Below are 23,519 nucleotides of genomic sequence, written 5' to 3'. Positions count from 1 at the left end.
GACACATTTATAATCATTGCTACTTTTTATATCTCCTCTTTCTATTCAGGCCTCTCCTATTCATATTCCAGTCTCTTCTTCAAATCAGTGCATGGTTGCTAGGGGGAATTTGGACCCTAGCAACCAGAAGGCTGACATTGCTGCTGAATAAAAAGCTAAATATGACTGTGACTGGGGGATGGAGGGCTGCACTTGGCACAATGTAGGCAGAGGAGCTCACACCCCCCGGCTGATGTAATCTCTCCCTTACAAGGAGGAAAGAGGGGGAGGAGGCTCAGTCGGATCCTAAAGTCTCTGCAACGTGTCCTGAGCTCTCTCTCCTGTGTCTAACAACTCCCTGCAGTAACTCCCAGTGTCTCCCAGTCTCATCAGACCCCCCCACCCAGTACAGTCAGGAGATCAGCACCCCCACCCTAAGCTGCACATGGAGGTGAGTAACGACTTCTTTGTGCTCCTTGTGTTGCACGTGCTGCTGTAAGCTCTCTGTCTGTCAGCGAGTGTCAGCTCCCGTGCCCCCAACTCTGCCTGGTGCTGTGCCAGGGTATTAGAGTTGGGTCTGAATCAGAATATATTATTTCTGATTGTGTCTGTGGGCATGAAAGGGTGTGGGTGCCCCTACACTAGAGACTGGCACTGGCATATTATTACTGGACTATGTGATACACTGGCACTGCTTCTTTATCTACAGCTACACTGGCATCACTACTTTATCTACAGCTACACTGGCATCATTACTTTATCTACAGCTACACTGGCATCATTACTTTATCTACAGCTACACTGGCATCATTACTTTATCTACAGCTACACTGGCATCATTACTTTATCTACAGCTACACTGGCATCATTACTTTATCTACAGCTACACTGGCATCATTACTTTATCTACAGCTACACTGGCATCACTACTTCTACCTGTTCTCTGGCATCACTACTTCTACCTGTTCTCTCACACTCTACCCACCTGTACCCTGGCACTTGTATAGCACTAGACCTATCTATACCCTGGCACTGATATTTGCAGCTATACACTGGCACTGGTATTGTACCCAGCTACTGTATATGTTGGCATGATAACTATGTTTGACTCTACACTGGCACTGTTATTGTAGCCAGCCCTGCCCTGGCACAGTCCATATATATATATATATTAGTCTGAGTTATAGACTGGTATCTCAGTGTCGGATCAGAACCCCCTGGCAGATGTGCTGGGTACACTGAGAGGACTAGTCTGCTGGGTCAGAACCTCCTCTGTCATTAGATCAGTTACAGTAAAAATTAGGACAGTAAAGGGTTAAAAGGCCTCATGTGGCGCTGGGGTGTCTTCCAGTTCTGGGGCGCGGCTGATGTTTTAATGCCAATTTCACCATCTGGGGCTGTTTGTTTTGGCACCAGCCTTCACCAGAACGTTAAAGGGGAACTATCACAAAAATAAAAATATAATATGAGCTTCATCATACTCAGATTTGCCTCCGGATTCCATGTCAATCTTCCTGTTCCCATAAAAAATAAAAAATGGAAACAGGGAATGGAAGTTTAAAGGGGAACCGTCGTGAAAATGTAATATAAGCTTCCTCATACTGAAATAAGACGTTTTCTAAATACAATCAATTAAATATTCTGCATCGTTTCTGAAATAACCAAGTTTATGTTCACTATTCCTCTCTCAGCATCTGTCTCTCTTCATTCTCTCTTCATGCAGCAGTTGGGTGTCAGATATTCACTGACAGTTACATCCAATATATCTTATAGGGGGGCTCCTTTCCTAGCAGATGTATTAGAGCACACTCAAATAACTGATTCCAGTACAAACAAAATCTAACAAAATAACTGCCTTTTGTAGAAATCCTGCATGTAGAGAGACATGATGTCTGGTGAGTTTAATAGAGTGACCTCTAATACGTCTACTACTGACGTTTGCACAACTTCTGCAGGTAGAGAGACATGATGTCTGGTGAGTTTAATAGCGTGACCTCTTAATACATCTTCTATTGCCTTTTGCACAAATTCTGCATGTAGAGAGACATGATGTCTGGTAAGTTTAATAGCGTGAGCTCTAATACATCTTCTACTGCCTTTTGTAGAAATCCTGCATGTAGAGAGACATGATGTCTGGTGAGTTTAATAGCGTGAGCTCTAATACATCTTCTATTGCCTTTTGCACAAATTCTGCATGTAGAGAGACATGATGTCTGGTGAGTTTAATAGAGTGAGCTCTAATACATCTTCTAGGCAAAAGGAGCCCCTATAAGATATATTGGATCTAACTGTCAGTGAATATCTGACACCCAACTGCCACATGAAGAGAGAATGAAGAGAGAGGAATAGTGAAGATAAACCTGATTATTTCAGAAACAATGCAGAATATTTAATTGATTGTATTTAGAAAGTTTCTTACTTCACTATAAAGAGGCTTATATTAAATTTTCATGGCAGTTCCCCTTTAAACTTCCATTCCCTGTTTCCAGTCTCTGATTTCTATTTTTTTCCCCATGAATTCTGGGAACAGGAAGATTCTCATGGAATCTGGAGGCAAATCTACTGACTGAAGCACGGGGGGGGGGGGTTTGTTTGCTGGAGTTGGTGCAGGAGGGAAGAGAACAGCGACAATCGGGGGCAACTGACCCCCTTAGCAAAGAATTCAAAATTGACAGAAAAATAACGATGACCAATTGCAGGGTTCCCAGTGTAAAGGTGACATTGGGGTTGTACAGAAGGAGGGGCTGTAGCCCCTGGCCGGCCGGGTGCCAATTATCCCCATTTAGTCGACTGCTCCCAGGAATGTTAATGGTCTCAGCGCAGCAGATAATTGGGGGTCTCACACACGGATCTGTTTCCAGTGCCCTGACCCCCCCCCCAGTACAAGCCAATGGGTCAAGTGTTAATGCCCCCCCTCTCAGACTGTGACCTTGAGGGATTGTGGGGAATGTGCAGCTGTCCCCCCCCCCCCCCCACTGTGCAATTCATTCTCCTCTCGCTGAACTTGCACATTGTTGCCCGTGGCTTTCAGTTCCCTGATGCCTTTCCCAGCCCTGACTTGTGTCTGTTTGTGTGTTGGGGGGATAATAATAGCCCCAAAAATTGCCCCCTGCAGTTACTTGTCACAGCAGATGCCACATCAGTTCTCTAGTCCCACCCACTGCTTCAGTTACTGACTCCCTGCCCCTCCTCCTGTAAGCTGCCATCACTGTGTTTTAGCTCCACCCACCACTTCTGCCACAGACTCTCTACTCCACCCCCTGCCCTAGTCCCACCCACTGCCAGAGTCACAGACTCCCTACCCCACTCCCTGTATCTGCGGCATACAGTTCTAGTCCCACCCACTGCCAGAGTCACAGACTCCCTGCCCCTCCCCTAGTATCTGCGGCATACAGTTCTAGTCCCACCCACTACCAGAGTCACAGACTTCCTACCCCACCCCCTGTATCTGCAGAATACCGTTCTAGTCCCACCCACTGCCAGAGTCAAAGACTCCCTGCCCCTCCCCCTGTATCTGCAGCATATTGTTCTAGTCCCACCCACTGCCAGAGTCACAGACTCCCTGCCCCTCCCCATGTATCTGCGGCATACAGTTCTAGTCCCACCCACTGCCAGAGTCACAGACTCCCTGCCCCTCCCCTAGAATCTGCAGAATACTGTTCTAGTCCCACCCACTGCCAGAGTCACAGACTCCCTGCCCCTCCCCTAGTATCTGCAGAATACTGTTCTAGTCCCACCCACTGCCAGAGTCACAGACTCCCTGCCCCTCCCCTAGAATCTGCAGAATACTGTTCTAGTCCCACCCACTGCCAGAAGTCACAGACTCCCTGCCCCTCCCCTAGTATCTGCAGAATACTGTTCTAGTCCCACCCACTGCCAGAGTCACAGACTCCCTGCCCCTCCCCTAGTATCTGCAGAATACTGTTCTAGTCCCACCCACTGCCAGAGTCACAGACTCCCTGCCCCTCCCCTAGTATCTGCAGAATACTGTTCTAGTCTCACCCACTGCCAGTCACAGACTCCCTGCCCCTCCCCTAGTATCTGCAGAATACTGTTCTAGTCCCACCCACTGCCAGAGTCACAGACTCCCTGCCCCTCCCCTAGTATCTGCAGAATACTGTTCTAGTCTCACCCACCACCAGAGTCACAGACTCCCTGCCCCAACCCCTTGTAGCAGCACAGCAGAGTGTTGTAGTTCAGTTGACAGCCAGAAATCTGAGCAAACAGATAAATCCTTATTTTGCTGCCAAAAGACACAAGGTCAGTCCCAGTGGGGGTCGGTGTTCAAAGTTGTTGTTGCTATGGAACATGTGACCCAGTAACCAGCTGCATGTGACACTGTACAGAGACTTCCTTATCTCCTGAACAAAATTAATTTATTACATAGGAATCCAGAACCAAATTCATTTTAGCTGAAACCCAGAATTGCTTCTCCTTTGCTCACAGTGGGGAGATGGGGTCCCCCATTTTTAGCTGACTGCATGGCACCCCTATAAATGCTCCAATGGACCCCAGAAAACCAGCTCATTATAATGACTGGGCATGGGGCTTCCTGCAATAGGGGACCCTAACCCAGTCCACTGCTTTACACCCATCAGGTTTGGGGGACATGGGGGTCTCCCTGATAGACTGTAAGCCTGTGTGTCACCATGGTAACATAATAAGCAAAGTCTCCAGTAAAGGGAAAGGACATTGTGGAACAGGAGAGAATACACAGATAGGAAATGAAATTAATAAAGGGAATGAGACTGGTGCTGGGGGGTTAGCATTGGAACGGGGAGTTACAGGGAGAGCAGGGAAGCTGTACAATTATCTCCCTGAAGACGGCTTTAAGGGTGTAGTTCACCTTAAAGCAACTTTTCAATTGGTCTTTATTATTTATTTGTGACAGTGTCTTAATTATTTGCCTTTTTCTTCTGACTCCTTCCAGCTTTCAACTGGGGGTCACTGACCCCATCTAAGGCTGAAAAGCTTCAAATGTATTGTTATTGCCACTTTTTATTCCTCTTTCTATTCAGGCCTCTCCTATTCATATTCCAGTCTCTTATTCATATCAGTGCATGGTTGCTAGGGGAATTTGGACCCTAGCAACCAGTTGGCTGAAATTACAAACTGGAGAACTGCTGAATAAAAAGCTAAATAACTCAAAAACCACAATAATAAATAATGAAAACCAATTTCAAATTGTCTCAGAATATCCTTCTCTACAGCATACTAACAGTTAATTTAAAGGGGAACAAACCCTTTTAAGGAAGGGCCGGATGCCTTTGTAGCAATGGACATAGTTACAGGGTTAAACTGTTTATCCAGGGAGTGAACCAACTCTGAGATATAGGGGTGCCAAACTGGCCAATCATATGTCGTTACTTGGGGCTTGGGGCTAAACGTTTCATCCAATCAGAGTCTGAGAGATTCCCATTTGGAATAACTGGATAATGACAATTTGAGATGAGCTACTTTGTATCTGTGTCGCATTCTGGAGTCGCAATCAAATACAACTTCCTCTCCGGATAACCACAAGCAGCTCATTTCGGCTGCAGAGAGAGAGAGTCGCTCGGGGTCACATTAAAGTGGAAGGGGGTTGATACATTGTAGCCCCGTCCAACCGAAGAAGGAGATTTTCTTTTTCAGTTCTCTGGTTCTGACTCTAGAAACAATGTAGGAGAAGTAACTGGCTGGCTCCTGCTACATTGATTGTGGAATCAGAACCAGCAGTGCAGGTGATATAAAGAGCCGGAAAATAGCAACGACAGTTGCACATGAGTGAGAATGATGCCCAGAGTGGCAGTTGGGAAACAAGTTCAGTTGCATCTCGCCCCTCCCCCCCACCCAGAAGTAAAGGGAAAGCTCACTGTTAATAATATTATTATTATTATTATTATTATAATCCTTTGTTTTTATACTGCTGACATATTCCTTGGCACCGAACTCACAATCAAAGGTCCCTATCAATCTTTGTCCCAGTGAGCTTACAATCTAAGGTCCCTATCACACTTCCATCAGTCCCTATCCCAGTGAGCTTACAATCTAAGGTCCCTATCACATTCCCATCAGTCCCTGTCCCAGTGAGTTTACAATCTAAGGTCCCTATCACATTCCCATCAGTCCCTGTCCCAGTGAGCTTACAATCTAAGGTCCCTATCACATTCCCATCAGTCCCTGTCCCAGTGAGCTTACAATCTAAGGTCCCTATGACATTCCCATCAGTCCCTGCCCCATTGAGTTTACAATCTAAGGTCCCTATCACATTCCCATCAGTCCCTGCCCCAGTGAGCTTACAATCTAAGGTCCCTATCACATTCCCATCAGTCCCTGCCCCAGTGAACTTACAATCTAAGGTCCCTATCACATTCTCATCAGTCCCTGCCCCAGTGAATTTACAATCGAAGGTCCCTAACACATTCCCATCTGTCCCTGTCCCAGTGAACTTACAATCTAAGGTCCCTATCACATTCCCATCAGTCCCTGTCCCAGTGAGCTTACAATCTAAGGTCCCTATGACATTCCCATCAGTCCCTGCCCCATTGAGTTTACAATCTAAGGTCCCTATCACATTCTCATCAGTCCCTGTCCCAGTGAACTTACAATCGAAGGTCCCTATCACATTCTCATCAGTCCCTGCCCCAGTGAACTTACAATCGAAGGTCCCTAACACATTCCCATCAGTCCCTGCCCCATTGAGTTTACAATCTAAGGTCCCTATCACATTCTCATCAGTCCCTGTCCCAGTGAACTTACAATCGAAGGTCCCTATCACATTCTCATCAGTCCCTGCCCCAGTGAACTTACAATCTAAGGTCCCTAACACATTCCCATCAGTCCCTGTCCTAGTGAGCTTACAATTTAAGGTCCCTATCACATTCCCATCAGTCCCTGCCCCAGTGAGCTTCCAATCTAAGGTCCCTATCACATTCCCATCAGTCTCTGCCCCAGTGAGCTTACAATCTAAGGACCCTATCACATTCCCATCAGTCCCTGCCCTAGTGAGCTTACAATCTAAGGTCCCTATCACATTCCCATCAGTTCCTGTCCCAGTGAGCTTACAATCTAAGGTCCCTATCCCATTCACACTCCCTCGGGACAATTTTATGAGGCTACAATTAACCAGCCTGTATGTTGTTACACAGACACTCTCATCCTGCCATTAGTGTTTAATCAATAAATAGTGGGTGTTACTTGTGATTTAAGTCAACTCATTATGAATGAACAGGACAAATGTAAGATGTATATTTATTAGTGAGTTGCTGTAGTGGGAGGCGTGTCCTGTGCATACAGAGTCCACCCATTGGGATACTGAGTGGAGGGTGTTTGCTCCTCTCCTGTTTGGGCACATTCAGGGCAATTATAGGAGATTTATCAGGAGAGACATTGCCCTGTGCCACAGGTGGAACCAGCTCTACTGGATCTCGGGGGGGGGGGGATCAGGATTAGCCCAGGGCTTGGCTACCTCCCCCGGGCGTGTGGCTATGGGACACCCTGTGTGACCTGTGACCCACAACTGATACATTGGTTATTGCTGGGCCTGGCTCACATTCCTCTTTAATTGTGGGGAGGAAAGTTCACCTGGGGGAGTGGGAGGAGCTTCCTGCTCTGTCTTGTTATTGGTCTCCTCAGGCCCCAAGCTCTTTGGATGCTCCCAGCCAATCAGCAAACAGATCATTTTAGCTGGAGGAAGAACAGACTGTGGGTTGAGACAGAATTTTTCTATTTAAGCCCCAGGGCTAATCCCATTGGCCTCTGCTTATAAATCATTTTTGGATTCTTTTTTTATCCAAAAAAGGGTTGTAAAAATGATGGTTGATCCCAATGTTATTAATAGGGAATAAAGATAAATATATAGGAAGGTCAGTGATCCCAATGTTATTAATAGGGAATAAAGATAAATATATAGGAAGGTCAGTGATCCCAATGTTATTAATAGGGAATAAAGATAAATATATAGGAAGGTCAGTGATCCCAATGTTATTAATAGGGAATAAAGATAAATATATAGGAAGGTCAGTGATCCCAATGTTATTAATAGGGAATAAAGATAAATCTATAGGAAGGTCAGTGATCCCAATGTTATTAATAGGGAATAATAATCAAATGGGCACAATGAGACATGGGGAATCCTTTTCTGAGCTTGAGTTACCCAGAATGCCCCCTAGCTCTCACCCTGTCCAGCTCAGCACTCAGTTTCCCAGCATGCAGCAGCAGCAGCAGTGATAGAAGAAGAAGCGGCGCATGCGCAGCGCGAGTCGCTTTATTCTAGCGGAGAAATAAGAGAGAGAAAAGGAGAAACAATCCGTGCGGGTGAATAACTGGGGGGTCGCTGATCTGTGGCTCCTCCCCCCGCTGCTGCTGTTGGACCCGAATAATCCGGAGCTGATGGCGAATGTGACAGAACCGGTAAATAAAATACCCCCCCCAGTGCTAATTATAGACAATGTGACTCCCCTTCTTTATTAATATCCCCTAGTCTTGTCCCTTCCCCCCCAATTTAACCCTTTATTTGCTCTGCCTGGGGCTGTATGGGGGGGGGGTCTGTACATTTCTCTCTGTTCCTATTACATAGCTGGGGGGGGTGTCATTACATAAGGAGCTGGGGGGGTTATTTATAAGACTGAGTTACATAATGTGTTGTGTGTAATTCCTGCAGCTGCCCCAGGGAATTCTGGGAGATGAGTGAGAGCTGGGGGGGGGGGTCACTAATATTTCCTGACATTGTATTTGATTCTCTTGTGAATAATAGAAATAATATTTACTGATGTGTCTCATGTCTCTGTTACACTTCAATACAAACAACTGAAAGAGAAAGAAATTGAATATAAATTAGGGGCCCCTAATCCTCCTGGGTCTCCTGCAGCCGCTGGGTCTGATTCCTCTCTGGTTACCCCCCCTGACTGATGCCCTTCACTGACGCCCCTCAATGATGCCCCTCACTGACGCCCCTGACTGATGCCCCTCACTGACGCCCCTCAATGATGCCCCTCACTGACGCCCCTGACTGATGCCCCTGACTGACGCCCCTGACTGATGCCCCTCACTGACGCCCCTCAATGATGACCCTGACTGATGCCCCTGACTGACGCCCCTGACTGATGCCCCTCACTGACGCCCCTCACTGATGCCCCTCACTGATGCCCCTGACTGGTGCCGCTCAATGATGCCCCTCACTGACACTCCTGACTGTTGCTCCTGACTGATGCCCCTCACTGACACCCCTGACTGATGCCCCTCACTGACGCCCCTCAATGATGCCCCTGACTGGTGCCGCTCAATGATGCCCCTCACTGACACCCCTGACTGATGCCCCTCACTGACACCCCTGACTGTTGCTCCTGACTGATGCCCCTCACTGACACCCCTGACTGTTGCTCCTGACTGATGCCCCTCACTGACACCCCTGACTGATGCCCCTCACTGACACCCCTGACTGTTGCTCCTGACTGATGCCCCTCACTGACACCCCTGACTGTTGGTCCTGACTGATGCCCCTCACTGACGCCCCTCACTGATGCCCCTCACTGATGCCCCTGACTGGTGCCGCTCAATGATGCCCCTCACTGACACTCCTGACTGTTGCTCCTGACTGATGCCCCTCACTGACACCCCTGACTGATGCCCCTCACTGACGCCCCTCAATGATGCCCCTGACTGGTGCCGCTCAATGATGCCCCTCACTGACACCCCTGACTGATGCCCCTCACTGACACCCCTGACTGTTGCTCCTGACTGATGCCCCTCACTGACACCCCTGACTGTTGCTCCTGACTGATGCCTCTCACTGACACCCCTGACTGATGCCCCTCACTGACACCCCTGACTGTTGCTCCTGACTGATGCCCCTCACTGACACCCCTGACTGTTGGTCCTGACTGATGCCCCTCACTGACACCCCTGACTGTTGCTCCTGACTGATGCCCCTCACTGACACCCCTCACTGATGCCCCTCACTGATGCCCCTCACTAATGCCCCTCACTGACGCCCCTCACTGACGCTCCTCACTGACACCCCTGACTGACACCCCTGACTGATGCCCCTCACTGATGCCCATGACTGATGCCCCTCACTGATGCCCCTCAATGATGCCCCTCACTGACACCCCTGACTGATGCCCCTCACTGACGCCCCTCAATGATGCCCCTGACTGATGCCCCTCACTGATCGCCCCTGACTGATGCCCCTCAATGATGCCCCTGACTGTTGCTCCTGACTGATGCCATTGAGTGATGCCCCTGACTGATGCCCCTGTCTGCCAGTGGGTTTGATCCCTTCCCGTGTCACTGATGATGATGAGTATAATAAGTACAATGTGTATTTATATCAGTGTTACATTTCTGCCCCTGCACTGAGGTCACAGTGAGAACAGAGGGTGTCAGTGGCACAAACTGGGTGCTTAGTTCGGGCCTGAGAAATGTCCAGTTCAACTTAAAGGGGATTTCCACCCAAAAGTCCATCTTTTCCCTATATCGTCCCAACATCCACGTGTAACTGTCATTGCTATTGAAAGCAGCGTCTGTCTGTCGGTACTCCCTGCACAGCTGGTTCTGACTCCTGACACAAAGTAGCAGTAGCCAGACGCTGGGACAACTCACTGCTGCTACATTGTTTCCGGAGTCAGCACACAACTGATTTAGTTTTTTGAAGGAATTTGTTAATTTTCACGGTTCATATAAAACGGCCTCGGATCTGATCGTTATCCTTTCACGTCGTTAAAATGGATCCGATCTCGTCAGTCCCGTGATCTGGAACGGGCAAGCGATTAGGCACGATCTCGGAGATAATGGAGTGTTGCTCCGAATCCGGTTCTTTCCCAAACGTCACGCTTCAGCGGAGAGATAACAAAACTCCTAATTAATCAGGGTTAATTACATATTAACATTTTAAATATTAAATATTAATTTTATATTAATATTTAACCCCTTATTCATAAGGGAAAAGTGAATCACGAGTCACAGTGGGGCTCATTTATAAACACTGGGCAGATTTGCACCTGGGCAGTAACCCATAGCAACCAATCAGTGATCAGCTGCAGGTTGAAAGCTGAAAGCCATCCTCTGATTGGTTGTCATGGGTTACTGCCCTGGTGCAAATTTGCTCAATGACAACCACCTGACGATGCACTCGGAAATGATGTTTTAAGGTGGAAACTGAATAATTGCTGTTAAACTACAACTCCCACAATGCCCTGAAAGCCAGGGTGCTTGAGGGAAACTTGAAACTACAACTCCCACAATGCTTGAGGGAAACTTGCGGCTGAAGGTGAAACAAGGAGAGGAGGCTTGAGGCAGAACAGTAAATACTCCCCATTGTTTGCACTAATCTCAGGAATAAATATTTTGTCTGGTCACGCGATTTTCCGTTTGATTAAACCTTTTCGCACGTTGGCGCTTTATTCTCATTCTCTTCTGATTTTCCTAAATTTTCTATCTCCTACTTTCCCGCAGAACGGAAAAAACGGCGTCCAGAACGGGAACGGCTGCAGCAATGGGGACCCGGGGGTCACCTCTGACTCATTTAAGGTGAGCACTTACCTGAGCAGGTGGGTTCCACAATTGTACGGGGGGCTGCCAATCTCCCCTCTCTTTATACTCCCCATATAAGGAAACCAAAACTCCAAGATAAAACTGAATTCCAGCTATTGTGGCTTTACTTGACCTTGAAGATACAATGGCACTAGGTGCAGGCGCTGGACTGATTTGCTCTCATCTCTGACACCAGAACAGACGAAGCCTCAGAAACCCGATAGCTTTTGGCAGAACATCATGTAAAGTCCAAATGAAACTGCACTTGGGGATTACTTTAATAGGATAAAGTGTTTTCCTCAAACTCGCACAAAGGGTCACAGAGAGGGACCCCTTCCCCCGTATGCTGGATTTCAGGATTTGTTTGTGATAAATATTATTAAATCTCAAGTTTATGGGGTCGTCTGACCTTAAAAACGAGGGTAAGAGCAAGTGCCCCATACGACCTAAATGGCAGGGCCCCAAGAAGGACCAGGTTCAGGGGCCACTATTCCCTGACAGCACTATGGCAGCTCCCCTGGTCACATTCTCAGCTGACAGGCTGAACAAGGATTCTGGGAAGTGAAGTGACTCAGACTTTGTAGGATATTAAAGGGGAAATAAAAAACTCAGACTCCTGCAACTTCTACGTCACTCCAACTCCCTGTTTTTTTTTTGGTTTGACGTCCCCTTTAAAGAGAGTTATTTGCTTTGGGACACTGTGGGAGCCCTGGCTGTTACATTGGATCTTCCTGTTTATTCTGCATCAGTCTCTCCCGGCTCCTTTGTGCTGAGTAAACTGGATCTTGTCCCTCGATTCCCGACAGGAAACAGGACTTCCCCTCAATATCCGCCGTTTCTATCACTTGCCCTCGGACAGCGGCAGTCGGAACCCCCAAAATCACCTGTTATTTATAATAAAGTCAGTGGTTCTGACCCACCAGTAAATACGATAAATCCCCAAGTCGTTACTATCACTAGTCTGTTGTATGTGGGGAAGTCACAGCAGACTCATGTGCAGGACAAACTGTAACTCTCAGGGTGTAAAACATGAAATGGAAACATTGTACTTTGTAGAGATGTAGATCAGTAATGAGCATCATGCGCTGTGTTTCAGGCCTCGGACATCATCATAGACTTGGCCTCGTCTTCCAAACCAAAACCCGACCCGAACAGCTTGGTCTTCGGAGCCGAGTTCACGGATCACATGCTCTGCATCGATTGGTCGAAGGAGACGGGGTGGCAGCACCCGGTTATTAAGCCGTTCCAGAACCTCTCCCTGCACCCCGCAGTCTCAGCGCTACACTATGCCATACAGGTAAGGACATCGGGGGGCCCCATTCCAGTGACACCCCAAGAGCAATACTTACACCAATCAGCTTTCTGTAGATTTATGGGCTGAGGATGAGGATGGATTTAACTGGATCTGATCAGCACAACCTGTTTGTGGCCCTAGGGCTCCTCTTGGCACCGTTTTGTGACAACTCCCTAAAATCCCTGTTTTATTTCTGCTGAATCGAATTCTCCTCATTCTGGGCACCAGACACTTGGGGCGCGGAGAGACACGCTGGGATTGGCCACTTACGATCTGTGCGAAAGGCTGTGGGTTGAGGCAGAAATGTGAATTCATATGACCAAGCGCAGGGGTGTCATGAACCCATTCCCTTTTAGATTTGGGGACCTTACAGTAGTGCTGTAAATGAGCCTCCCCCACTACCCCAGACAAGTCCCATGTGTCTCCAACCAGCAGTGCTCTAAATCAGCCTCCCCCACTATCCTAGTCAAGTCGCATGTGTCTCCAACCAGCAGTGCCGTAAATAAGCCCCCGCCCACTATATTAGTCCAGTCGCATGTGCCTCCAACCAGCAGTGCTGTAAATGAGCCTCCCCCACTTTCCTAGTCAAGTAGCACGTGTCTCCAACCAGCAGTGCTCTAAATCAGCCTCCCCCACTATCCTTGTCAAGTATCATGTGTCTCCAACCAGCAGTGCCGTGAATAAGCCCCCGCCCACTATCCTAGTCCAGTCGCATGTGCCTCCAACCAGCAGTGCAGTAAATGAGCCTCCCCCACTATTCTAGTCCAGTCGTATGTGTCTCCAACCAGCAGTGCAGTAAATGAGCCTCCCCCACTTTCCTAGTCAAGTATCATGTGTCTCCAACCAGCAGTGCTGCAAATTAGACTTTTAGATAAAGGGTAACTAATCCTGCAATGTGTGTTGTGGCCCAGAGTGTTTATCCAGATTCCCTGCCATGAAGCAGAAATACCTTCCCTCACTGAGGCAACAAAATAAAATGACCTAAAATGACCTTGTACAATATTTATACTTGTATGGACATTTCCCCTTTAATCTGCGGAATGTTGGCTGGAGAAGAACAAGGAAGAGCTGGTTGGCAGGATTGGGCTGATTGGAGAGGCCAAGAATAACTGGATCCCGTTCATATCCACAGAGAACTGAGAGAATGATTAATTGCCCCCAGTGGGGTATTTACACACTGATTGCTTGTGAATAAGAATCACTATACTGCCCCCAGTCTCTGATTAATATTTATTGCCTTTTGTCTCTGCCCTGGGGTTTAGCTGTTCGAGGGGCTGAAGGCTTACCGTGGTGAAGATGGGAAGGTCCGTTTGTTCCGCCCGAAACTCAACATGGAGAGAATGCACCGGTCATCTCTGAGAATGACCCTGCCTGTAGGTACCTGCTCATGCCCCTCCTTCCTCTGGACTGGGGGGGGGTTGTTTCTTCTCACGGGGTCTGGGAGGTTACCTAGAAATTGGTGCAACTGATCTAAGGCTTTGAGATGTTTCTCACTGGGTTCAACTCTGTAGGAGGGTGGCAGGAGGGATCTACAGCTCCAGTGATTGGCTGAGGAGGATGAGTGGTGCCATGTAAATACCAACTGACTGGGATTGTGGGAGGTCTTCAATAGAATAGGACCCTTGAAAAATCTCCTTACACTCCTGTCTACAGTAGTCTCCTGTCAGTTCCATCTTGCCCTACTGTCTCCATCTTGTCCTACTAACACCGTCTTGCCCTACTGTCTCCATCTTGTCCTACTGTCTACATCTTGTCCTACTGTCTCCATCTTGCCCTACTGTCTTCATCTTGCCCTACTGTCTCTATCTTGTCCTACTGTCTACATCTTGTCCTACTGTCTCCATCTTGTCCTACTGTCTCCATCTTGCCCTACTGTCTCTATCTTGTCCCACTGTCTCCATCTTGTCCTACTGTCTCCATCTTGCCCTACTGTCTTCATCTTGTCCTACTGTCTCCATCTTGTCCTACTGTCTACAACTTGCCCTACTTTCTCCATCATGTTCTACTGTCTCCAACTTGCCATACTGTTCTCATTTCGCCCTACTGTCTTCATCTTTCCCTATTGTCTCCATCTTGTTCTACTGTCTCCATCTTGTCCTACTGTCTCCATCTTGTTCTACTGTCTCCGTCTTGTCCTACTGTCTCCGTCTTGTCCTACTGTCTCCATCTTTCCCTACTGTGTTCATCTTTCCCTACTGTCTCCATCTTTCCCTACTGTCTCCATCTTGCCCTACTGTCTCCATCTTGTCCTACTGTCTCCATCTTGCTCTACTGTCTCCATCTTGTCCTACTGTCTCCATCTTGTTCTACTGTCTCCGTCTTGTCCTACTGTCTCCATCTTGTCCTACTGTCTCCATCTTTCCCTACTGTCTCCATCTTGCCCTACTGTCTCCATCTTGTCCTACTGTCTCCATCTTGTCCTACTGTCTCCATCTTGTCCTACTGTCTCTATCTTGTCCTACTGTCTCCATCATATTCTACTGTCTCCATCTTGTCCTACTGTCTCCATCTTGTCTTACTGTCTCTATCTTACTCTACTGTCTCCAACTTGTCCTACTGTCTCCATCTTGCCCTACTGTCTCCATCTTGTCTTACTGTCTCTATCTTACTCTACTGTCTCCATCTTGTCCTATTGTCTCCAGTTGGTGCCTTACTGATACCATTAATCTGCTGCAGATGAGTTGGGGTATGAATATTGGGTAATATGAATATAATGAGAGACTTGATGTGTTGCTGTTGGGCCCAGGACTTTGATAAGGAGGAGCTGCTACAATGTATCTTGAAGCTGGTGGAAGTGGATAAGGAGTGGGTTCCCTATTCGAGCAGCGCCAGTCTCTACATCCGCCCGACTTTCATTGGAACTGAGGTGAGTGAGTGTCAGTTGCCCTGTTAGGGGCAGTATTTTTGGGGAAGGGGGGCACTTTGTCTAAAAGGGTCCCATCTCCTTCTGGAAGGTGCAAAGTCTCCATTTCTCTCATGTTGTTGGGGAGTCGTATTATAACTCTGCACCATTACACTCCCTGGCTCCCATTCAATTGCAGGTTTTATTGGCTCCCATTAACCACAAGTTGTTATTATTCCTCTTTATGATTCCTGCTGAGTGAGCTCTAAATAATATAGTAACAATTACGCGATTTATAGGGATTTCCTCGTTTTCTCTCTCTCTCTCTCATTCTACGGGAACTTCCCTCCCAATAAACTCCGCTCTTTATTTTTATTATCAGACTAATTATAGCTGCACCCCCCCAGCTCAGGCCTCATTCCAGAATGTGCTGCTTCTCCTGCTTGTATTAAACAGGAACAGCCCCCTAATTCTGCTCATAGTCTGTACAGAGAGATCCCATAAAACTATGGCAGTATAGGTATTCCCTGTACTAAGCACAATTCAGCAGGAACAGCCCCTAAGTTTGCTCATAGTCTGTACAGAGAGATCCCATAAAACTATGGTACATAGGTATTCCCTGTACTAAGCACAATTCAGCAGGAACAGTCCCTAAGTTTGCTCATAGTCTGTACAGAGAGATCCCATAAAACTATGGTACATAGGTATTCCCTGTACTAAGCACAATTCAGCAGGAACAGCCCCCTAAGTTTGCTCATAGTCTGTACAGAGAGATCCCATAAAACTATGGTACATAGGTATTCCCTGTACTAAGCACAATTCAGCAGGAACAGCCCCCTAAGTTTGCTCATAGTCTGTACAGAGAGATCCCATAAAACTATGGTACATAGGTATTCCCTGTACTAAGCACAATTCAGCAGGAACAGCCCCCTAAGTTTGCTCATAGTCTGTACAGAGAGATCCCATAAAACTATGGTACATAGGTATTCCCTGTACTAAGCACAATTCAGCAGGAACAGTCCCTAAGTTTGCTCATAGTCTGTACAGAGAGATCCCATAAAACTATGGTACATAGGTATTCCCTGTACTAAACACAATTCAGCAGGAACAGTCCCCTAAGTTTGCTCATAGTCTGTACAGAGAGATCCCATAAAACTATGGCAGCATAGGTATTCCCTGTACTAAGCACAATTCAGCAGGAACAGTCCCCTAAGTTTGCTCATAGTCTGTACAGAGAGATCCCATAAAACTATGGTACATAGGTATTCCCTGTACTAAACACAATTCAGCAGGAACAGTCCCCTAAGTTTGCTCATAGTCTGTACAGAGAGATCCCATAAAACTATGGTACATAGGTATTCCCTGTACTAAACACAATTCAGCAGGAACAGTCCCCTAAGTTTGCTCATAGTCTGTACAGAGAGATCCCATAAAACTATGGCAGCATAGGTATTCCCTGTACTAAGCACAATTCAGCAGGAACAGTCCCCTAAGTTTGCTCATAGTCTGTACAGAGAGATCCCATAAAACTGACAGCATAGGTATTCCCTGTACTAAGCACAATTCAGCAGGAACAGTCCCTAAGTTTGCTCATAGTCTGTACAGAGAGGTCCCATAAAACTATGGTACATAGGTATTCCCTGTACTAAGCACAATTCAGCAGGAATAGTCCCTCTCAGGGTACTTTTGTTACATAATACAGCTGGTATAGTTAGTAGTCCGACGCTGTAGTTAGAGCCCTGGCATGAGATGGGTATTGCTGGGCACTGGGTAGTGGGAAATTAACATAAGATCTATAATTTGTCCCTTTGTAGCCAACTTTGGGAGTCCGGAAACCCTCCCGGGCTCTTCTCTACGTTATTCTCAGCCCAGTCGGACCCTATTTCTCAAGTGGATCGTTCAATCCAGTTTCGCTGTGGGCAGAGCCGAAATATGTGAGGGCATGGATGGGGGGCACTGGTGACTGCAAAGTAGGAGGGTAAGTGACTCTCTGGCTAATAACGGGTGTATTTGGCCTTTACTGATCATTAATTGTTCAACAGCTCAATACTGCCCTCTGGGGGCGTCTCTCTGTCACTTCAGGGCACATTATATGGAATATTAAAGGGATTGTGTCATGATTTTTATGATGTCGTTTTTATTTCTATATTACACTGCAAATAATTCACTGTACAATATAAAATGTCATTCCTAAAGCAGCAAGTGTATTTAGTTGTAATATTGGTGTGTAGGTGCATCTCAGCTCATTTTGCCTGGTCATGTGCTTTCAGAAAGAGCCAGTACTGCACAATGGAACTGCTTTCTGGCAGCCTGTTGTTTCTCCTTCTCAATGGAACTGAATGGGTCTCAGTGTTTTGAAAAAAATTTTTTTTCCCATCCCGTTAAATCTCTCCCTTCGTGGGTTTGTAGGAATTATGGACCCACCATCTTCGCCCAGTATGAAGCGGTGGCAGTCGGGTGTCAGCAGGTGCTTTGGTTGTACGGAGAGGACGAGCAGATCACAGAAGTGGGGACCATGAACCTGTTTATTTTCTGGACAAATGAGAATGGAGGTGGGTACCCCATATCCCTGAATAGAGATGGGATCCCACACATCTATGGGTGTGTGTATCTGTGTTTGTGTTTATCAGTGTGTCTGTATCTGTGGATAATCCCTGCAGAATAACAACCTTAGAATAAAAATAGAAGGTTCCACTTCGGCCTCCAGGGGGAGCTCAGTGCCTGTCCCTATTTGTCCTTCCCTTTCACCGGCACCTTATTGTCTCATTGTAGGATCCTACTCACAAGACAAGACTAACTCCCCTCCCATATGTGATGTAATAATAATAATATTAATAATAATTAGGGATGCACCGAATCCACTTTTTTGGATTCGGCCGAACCCCCGAATCCTTCGTGAAAGATTCCGAACTGAATCCAAATCCTAATTTGCATATGCAAATTAGGGGGTGGTAAGGGGAAAACATTTTTTACTTCCTTGTTTTCTGACAAAAAGTCATGCAATTTCCCTCCCGCCCCTAATTTGCATATGCAAATTCAGATTCGGTTCGGTTGGGCAGAAGGATTCGCCCGAATCCGAATCCTGCTGAAAAAGGCCGAATCCCGAACCGAATCCTGGATTCGGTGCATCCCTAATAATAATAATAATAAAGTGACTCATTTTCTGATTTTCCAGAGGAAGAACTAGTAACTCCTCCCCTCGATGGCATCATTCTCCCCGGCGTCACACGGCACAGCATTCTAGATCTGGCACGGCAGTGGGTAGGTGCCCATATCGCAATTTCCCACTTATCATAGAGTAAAGTACAGCGGGAGCTGCCATAGCGCTTCTCCTTATTGTCCAAGCAGAGATGATTCCTTTATATTTAATTCTCATATTGGTGGGAGCTGCCATGTTACCCCCCTAATCCATGTGTCTTTCCCCAGGAAGAATTTAAGGTATCTGAGCGCCATTTAACCATGAAGGATCTGGTTAAGGCATTAAATGAAAACCGCGTCCGTGAAATGTTCGGCGCTGGCACGGCGTGTGTTGTCTGCCCAGTGTCCAGAGTCTCCTACAGGAACAAGGTAACTGGTGGGAGATTGAGTTTAGATGAGGGGCAATTGACTCTCTATCCCAAATTTCATTCTCTTTATTCCCCATAAGGATTTACACATCCCGACCATGGAGAACGGCCCCAAGATGGCGAAACGCTTCCTGCAAGAGCTCACCGACATTCAGGTGTGTAACAACATAATCGCTCCCCTCTTGTACCCCCATTACTGTCACATGACTTGAAATAGAAAGTACCAAGGCTTATACAGTAAATGCTACATTGGCTACTGAGTCGCACACACACTAGTTGAAGGGAAATTACTTATTTTGCTTATAATTGATTATAAATCTGATCGTTATTACTGATTAATAACAGGGATGTTGGTACTTTTTTTTTTTTAGTACGGTCGGGCAGCCAGTGATTGGATGGTGGAAGTTCCCTCGCCTTAAAGGCAAATCGATCCTGTAGTTAAGAAGGAAAGAAGAAGCACAGTTAGTGTCAAAGTCCAGTAGAATTCTAGTGACAATCGCAATGTCCTGTGACCCCCCGCAGATTTAGAAATATAATGGATTTTTATGTAAACGGTTCTGTGTATAGAAGTAATTCAAAGCTGTGACTCCTGCACCTGTTGCTGGACTACAACTCCCACAACCCCCTACGTGCCAATGGAAGACATTCCTACTGTGTCACATGACCCCTCCCCCGAAAACGTAGCTCGGACTCCTTGCTTGTCTCTGAGGCATTCACTCTTCCCAGCAACTGAACTTTGATTGGTTCGCACAGTTGTAGAACATACATAGAGCATGGCAGCCAATCACAGTCCAGAATGAACATAAAAGTTGGGAAATATTATAGAGTATAGCACAAGGTGGTAGAATAGACATTTAGATTCTAAAACCACCAAATCTGTCAAAAACTCATTGTCTTGTTTTTGTGTCTCTCTGGGACAGTGTTGTAACTAGATGTTACTGGGCCCCACAGCAAATTAATTTTAAGGGCCCCCAATATAACCAAAGGTTGCCCTTTTTTTACATATATATGTTGAAATTGCTAAATTTTTTTTCAGGCCCCCCAAATCTCTAGAGATTGATTTATTTTACCAATATTTATTAAAATTGTATTTGAATTAGGGCCTCATGGGGCCCCTATACCTCATGGGCCCCCCATCTCTGCTTCCTCTGTAGTTACGCCCCTGCCCTGGGAAAAGCAACTGCTATTTTGTTTGACGGAACTAGCAATGTTCTACATTCACCACTGGGTGGAGGGTTAGGGTAAGGGTTAGGGTTAGGGTTAGGGTTAGGGTTAGGTTTATATTGATCTCTTACACGCTGAATCCTCATTTTTTCATGGGAGAATGTTAAAGGGTATATTAATGCAAAAATAAAAAAGGCAATCATACCTTAAATATCATTTATGCATAAATATAAAGTGAATGTATATTGGGAAGTGGATTTTTGGGTTTATATCCCAATTAACATTCATGCACAGTGGGAAGTGAATTCTAATCATTGTACCAAAGTGACACTTGCTGCTCTGTTGTGTGTCGTTATTCTCTGCTTAATTGTGTTGTTGTGTTGACTCATTAGGGGCCGCATTGTCACTCATATTTCCCCCCACCCCAATAGAAAATACCCGAATACCAAAGTGATGGGGAAGCTTCAGGCTGGGTTAGGAACTACAGGTTCTGAGTAACCTCAAACTCACAGGCGCCACCTGCTGTCTCCCCAGGGTATTACAATGTGCCCAGTATCCAAGCAATAATCACAGGCAGAAGCACAAAGGACTCAGTTCTGGGTGCCAAACAGTCAGGGTATCATATTGGGGCAGTATTTAACAAGCCTCGACAAAGGGGAATAATACAGTTTATTTATCAACAGGGCAAAGTGCAAATAATAGACCCGGCACTCAATTTATGGGGGGGGGCAGTTTGTGCCCCACACCGCCCCAATGCTTGTGCCAGTCTATTGGCGAATAAGCACCAGTTTTATCAAAATTATTCCTTTTTTTGTTTCTTTCCCAATTTTTTGTTGCCAAAATATGTTTGCTGTTGTTTCACTATAACTCCCAGTCGACTGGCAAGGGATGCTGAGGGTTATAGTTCAATATAAACCTTGGAGACTGAAGAATGGATTATAAATAAGTGTGACCCACCAGTCAGTATCGTGCTGATCCGATCCATGTCTGGGATGACAAAGGGACAGCACTGACCTGCAGCTTTACCCCTTCTCTTACCTCTGTGATGGTTGGGCCATTTCTCGCACAAGGGGAGGGGCTAATGATTGCTGTTCAACCAATCACAGACTGAACTGATTTGCAGGGAGTTGCTCTGTACAATCAACATGTGATATTTGCACTTGTTTCATTTTCATTTGTGACTCTCTGTATTTTCTCTTTAACTGTAAATTCCAATAAATCTGCTCTTATTTCAGCCAATGACGTGCCTTCATTCTGTTTCTCATTTGCCCACTTTTAGCCAAGGCCTACCCTGTTTTTAAGTGTGAAACAAGACTGTCCCCTTACATGGGGGCATTAGAAGTTATGCCATAATTAAAAATATCTATGTATTACTTATACAGTTTCAAGCATTTCTGCATTTTTGCCATCTAATGGAAATGCCTGAAAATCACCTTTGGATCCCATTGGAAAGCTCTCTGTTGCCCCCTAGTGTTAGCCAGACAGCCACTCCACCATATTTGGTTTGGCCACTGGAGGGAGCTGTTTCATTTGCAGGAGGGCTGAGGTTTAATACTGTCTAAACAGTCATAGTCAAGCTAAATATTAGACACCAAAGAGTTGGAATATAAAAGGTCTAATTCAGTGTCTTGGACACTGAATATAGTGGGGGACAACTCAGTCAGGGGGGGGCAAGATTAGCAGGACAAGAAGGAAACAGTAGGACAAGATGGGACAGTAGGACAAGATGGAGACAGTTGGGCAAGATGGAGACAGTAGGGCAAAATTGGGAGAGTAGGATAAGATGAGGACAGTAGGACAAGTTGGAGACAGTAGGACAAGATTGGGAGAGTAGGGCAAGTATGAGACAGTAGGACAAGATAGAGAGTAGAACAAGATGGAGACAGTAGTACAAGGTGGAGACAATTGGGAAAGATGGAGACAAGATGGAAACAGTTGGAGACAGTAGGACAAGATTGGGACAGTAGAACAAGTTGGGGAAAGTAGGAGAAGATGGGGACAGTAGGACAAGATGGAGACAGTAGGTCTAGATGGAGACAATAGGGCAAGATGGAGGCAGTAGAGCAAGATGAAGACAGTAGAGCAAGATGGAGACAGTAAGGCAGGATGGAGACAGTAGGACAAGATGGAGACAGCAGGACATGATGGAGACAGTAGGACAAGATGGAGACAGTAGGCAGGATGGAGACAGCAGGACATGATGGCGACAGTAGGCAGGATGGAGACAGTGGAGCAAGATGAAGACAGTAGGACAAGACGGAGACATTAGGGCAAGATGGAGACAGTAGGACAAGATGGAGACAGTAGGGCAAGATGGAGACAGTTGGACAAGATGGAGACAGTAGGACAAGATGGAGAAAGTAGGGCAAGAGAACAGTAAAAGGGCAAGGTAGAGGTGAAATTGCAACTCACTAATGAACTCAAAGAATAAATTCTGATGACTCTTTGGGTTCATTAGTCTCTGGCTAGTGCTGGTATCACACTTGTGTCTTGCCAGACCCTTCCTAAATCACAATCCCTCAGTCTTCAGGTTGCTGAGTGGCTGAGCATCTTTGGGGGGCACAGGATCACTGACAAAAAGACAGACTGTTGCTGCTGAGATGAAAGGGGCAACACTTGACTCAATACAGGTGATCTCTTCTCCCCCCATGGATTCTAGAAAGTTCCACAGATGTTTCCATGGAAAGCCTCACAGGAGGGGAGAATCAGGAGCAATTAGTGGCAAAGACAATGGAAGAAGTTTGGGATGAGGAGAAGAGGCCGGAGATTAGCGTGTGCTCAGACACACGTGCACATGGCGTGTTCATCCGCAGATGGTCTCCTGCAAACAAAGCCATTGTGTGTGTAATTGTGTAATTGTGTAATTGTGTAATTGTGCATTTATGGACCTGCCAATCAGGTGGAGCTGCCAACGTGATTCCACATCTGATATTGTTATTCAGCGCTTGTGCCCTTTGTCAGACTCTTCTCCTTACGCCTCGGGGTAGTTCTATCTTGTTACAATGTTTCATTTCCCTCTATTGACTTTACTTACTGTACAAACCCACAGTCACAAATTGGCATCACCACGTCACTGGCACAGCTAAGTTTAACCATTCCTGTGCCAATGCTTCCCATACACTGCCCTTCACCTGCAGCTGTCTGGCCCAGTGTCATAGAAATC

General features: G+C 46.4%; 1 protein-coding gene across 2 annotated transcripts; it reads left to right on the top strand.

Moving 5' to 3' along the window:
• Positions 1-265: 265 nt before the first annotated feature.
• Positions 266-21,595, top strand: bcat1.L (branched chain amino-acid transaminase 1, cytosolic L homeolog). Of its 2 annotated transcripts, none has more exons than XM_018251105.2 (11): positions 266-430; positions 11,413-11,487; positions 12,587-12,787; positions 14,047-14,157; positions 15,531-15,650; positions 17,441-17,604; positions 18,036-18,178; positions 18,802-18,887; positions 19,053-19,193; positions 19,273-19,347; positions 19,564-21,595. In XM_018251105.2, exons 1-11 carry the CDS (start codon positions 425-427, stop codon positions 19,609-19,611), a joined length of 1,170 nt encoding a protein of 389 aa, XP_018106594.1. In that variant the 5' UTR covers positions 266-424; the 3' UTR covers positions 19,612-21,595.
• Positions 21,596-23,519: the final 1,924 nt, after the last annotated feature.

Source organism: Xenopus laevis, chromosome 3L (assembly GCF_017654675.1).
Source record: "Xenopus laevis strain J_2021 chromosome 3L, Xenopus_laevis_v10.1, whole genome shotgun sequence".
Taxonomy (NCBI): domain Eukaryota; kingdom Metazoa; phylum Chordata; class Amphibia; order Anura; family Pipidae; genus Xenopus; species Xenopus laevis.
This window is presented reverse-complemented; position numbering and strand designations above follow the sequence as displayed.

Coding starts and splice junctions, on each gene's coding strand:
- bcat1.L (XM_018251105.2), top strand. Junction 15,651..17,440: donor CGACTTTCATTGGAACTGAG/GTGAGTGAGTGT, acceptor GTCCCTTTGTAG/CCAACTTTGGGAGTCCGGAA. Junction 17,605..18,035: donor GGTGACTGCAAAGTAGGAGG/GTAAGTGACTCT, acceptor GTGGGTTTGTAG/GAATTATGGACCCACCATCT.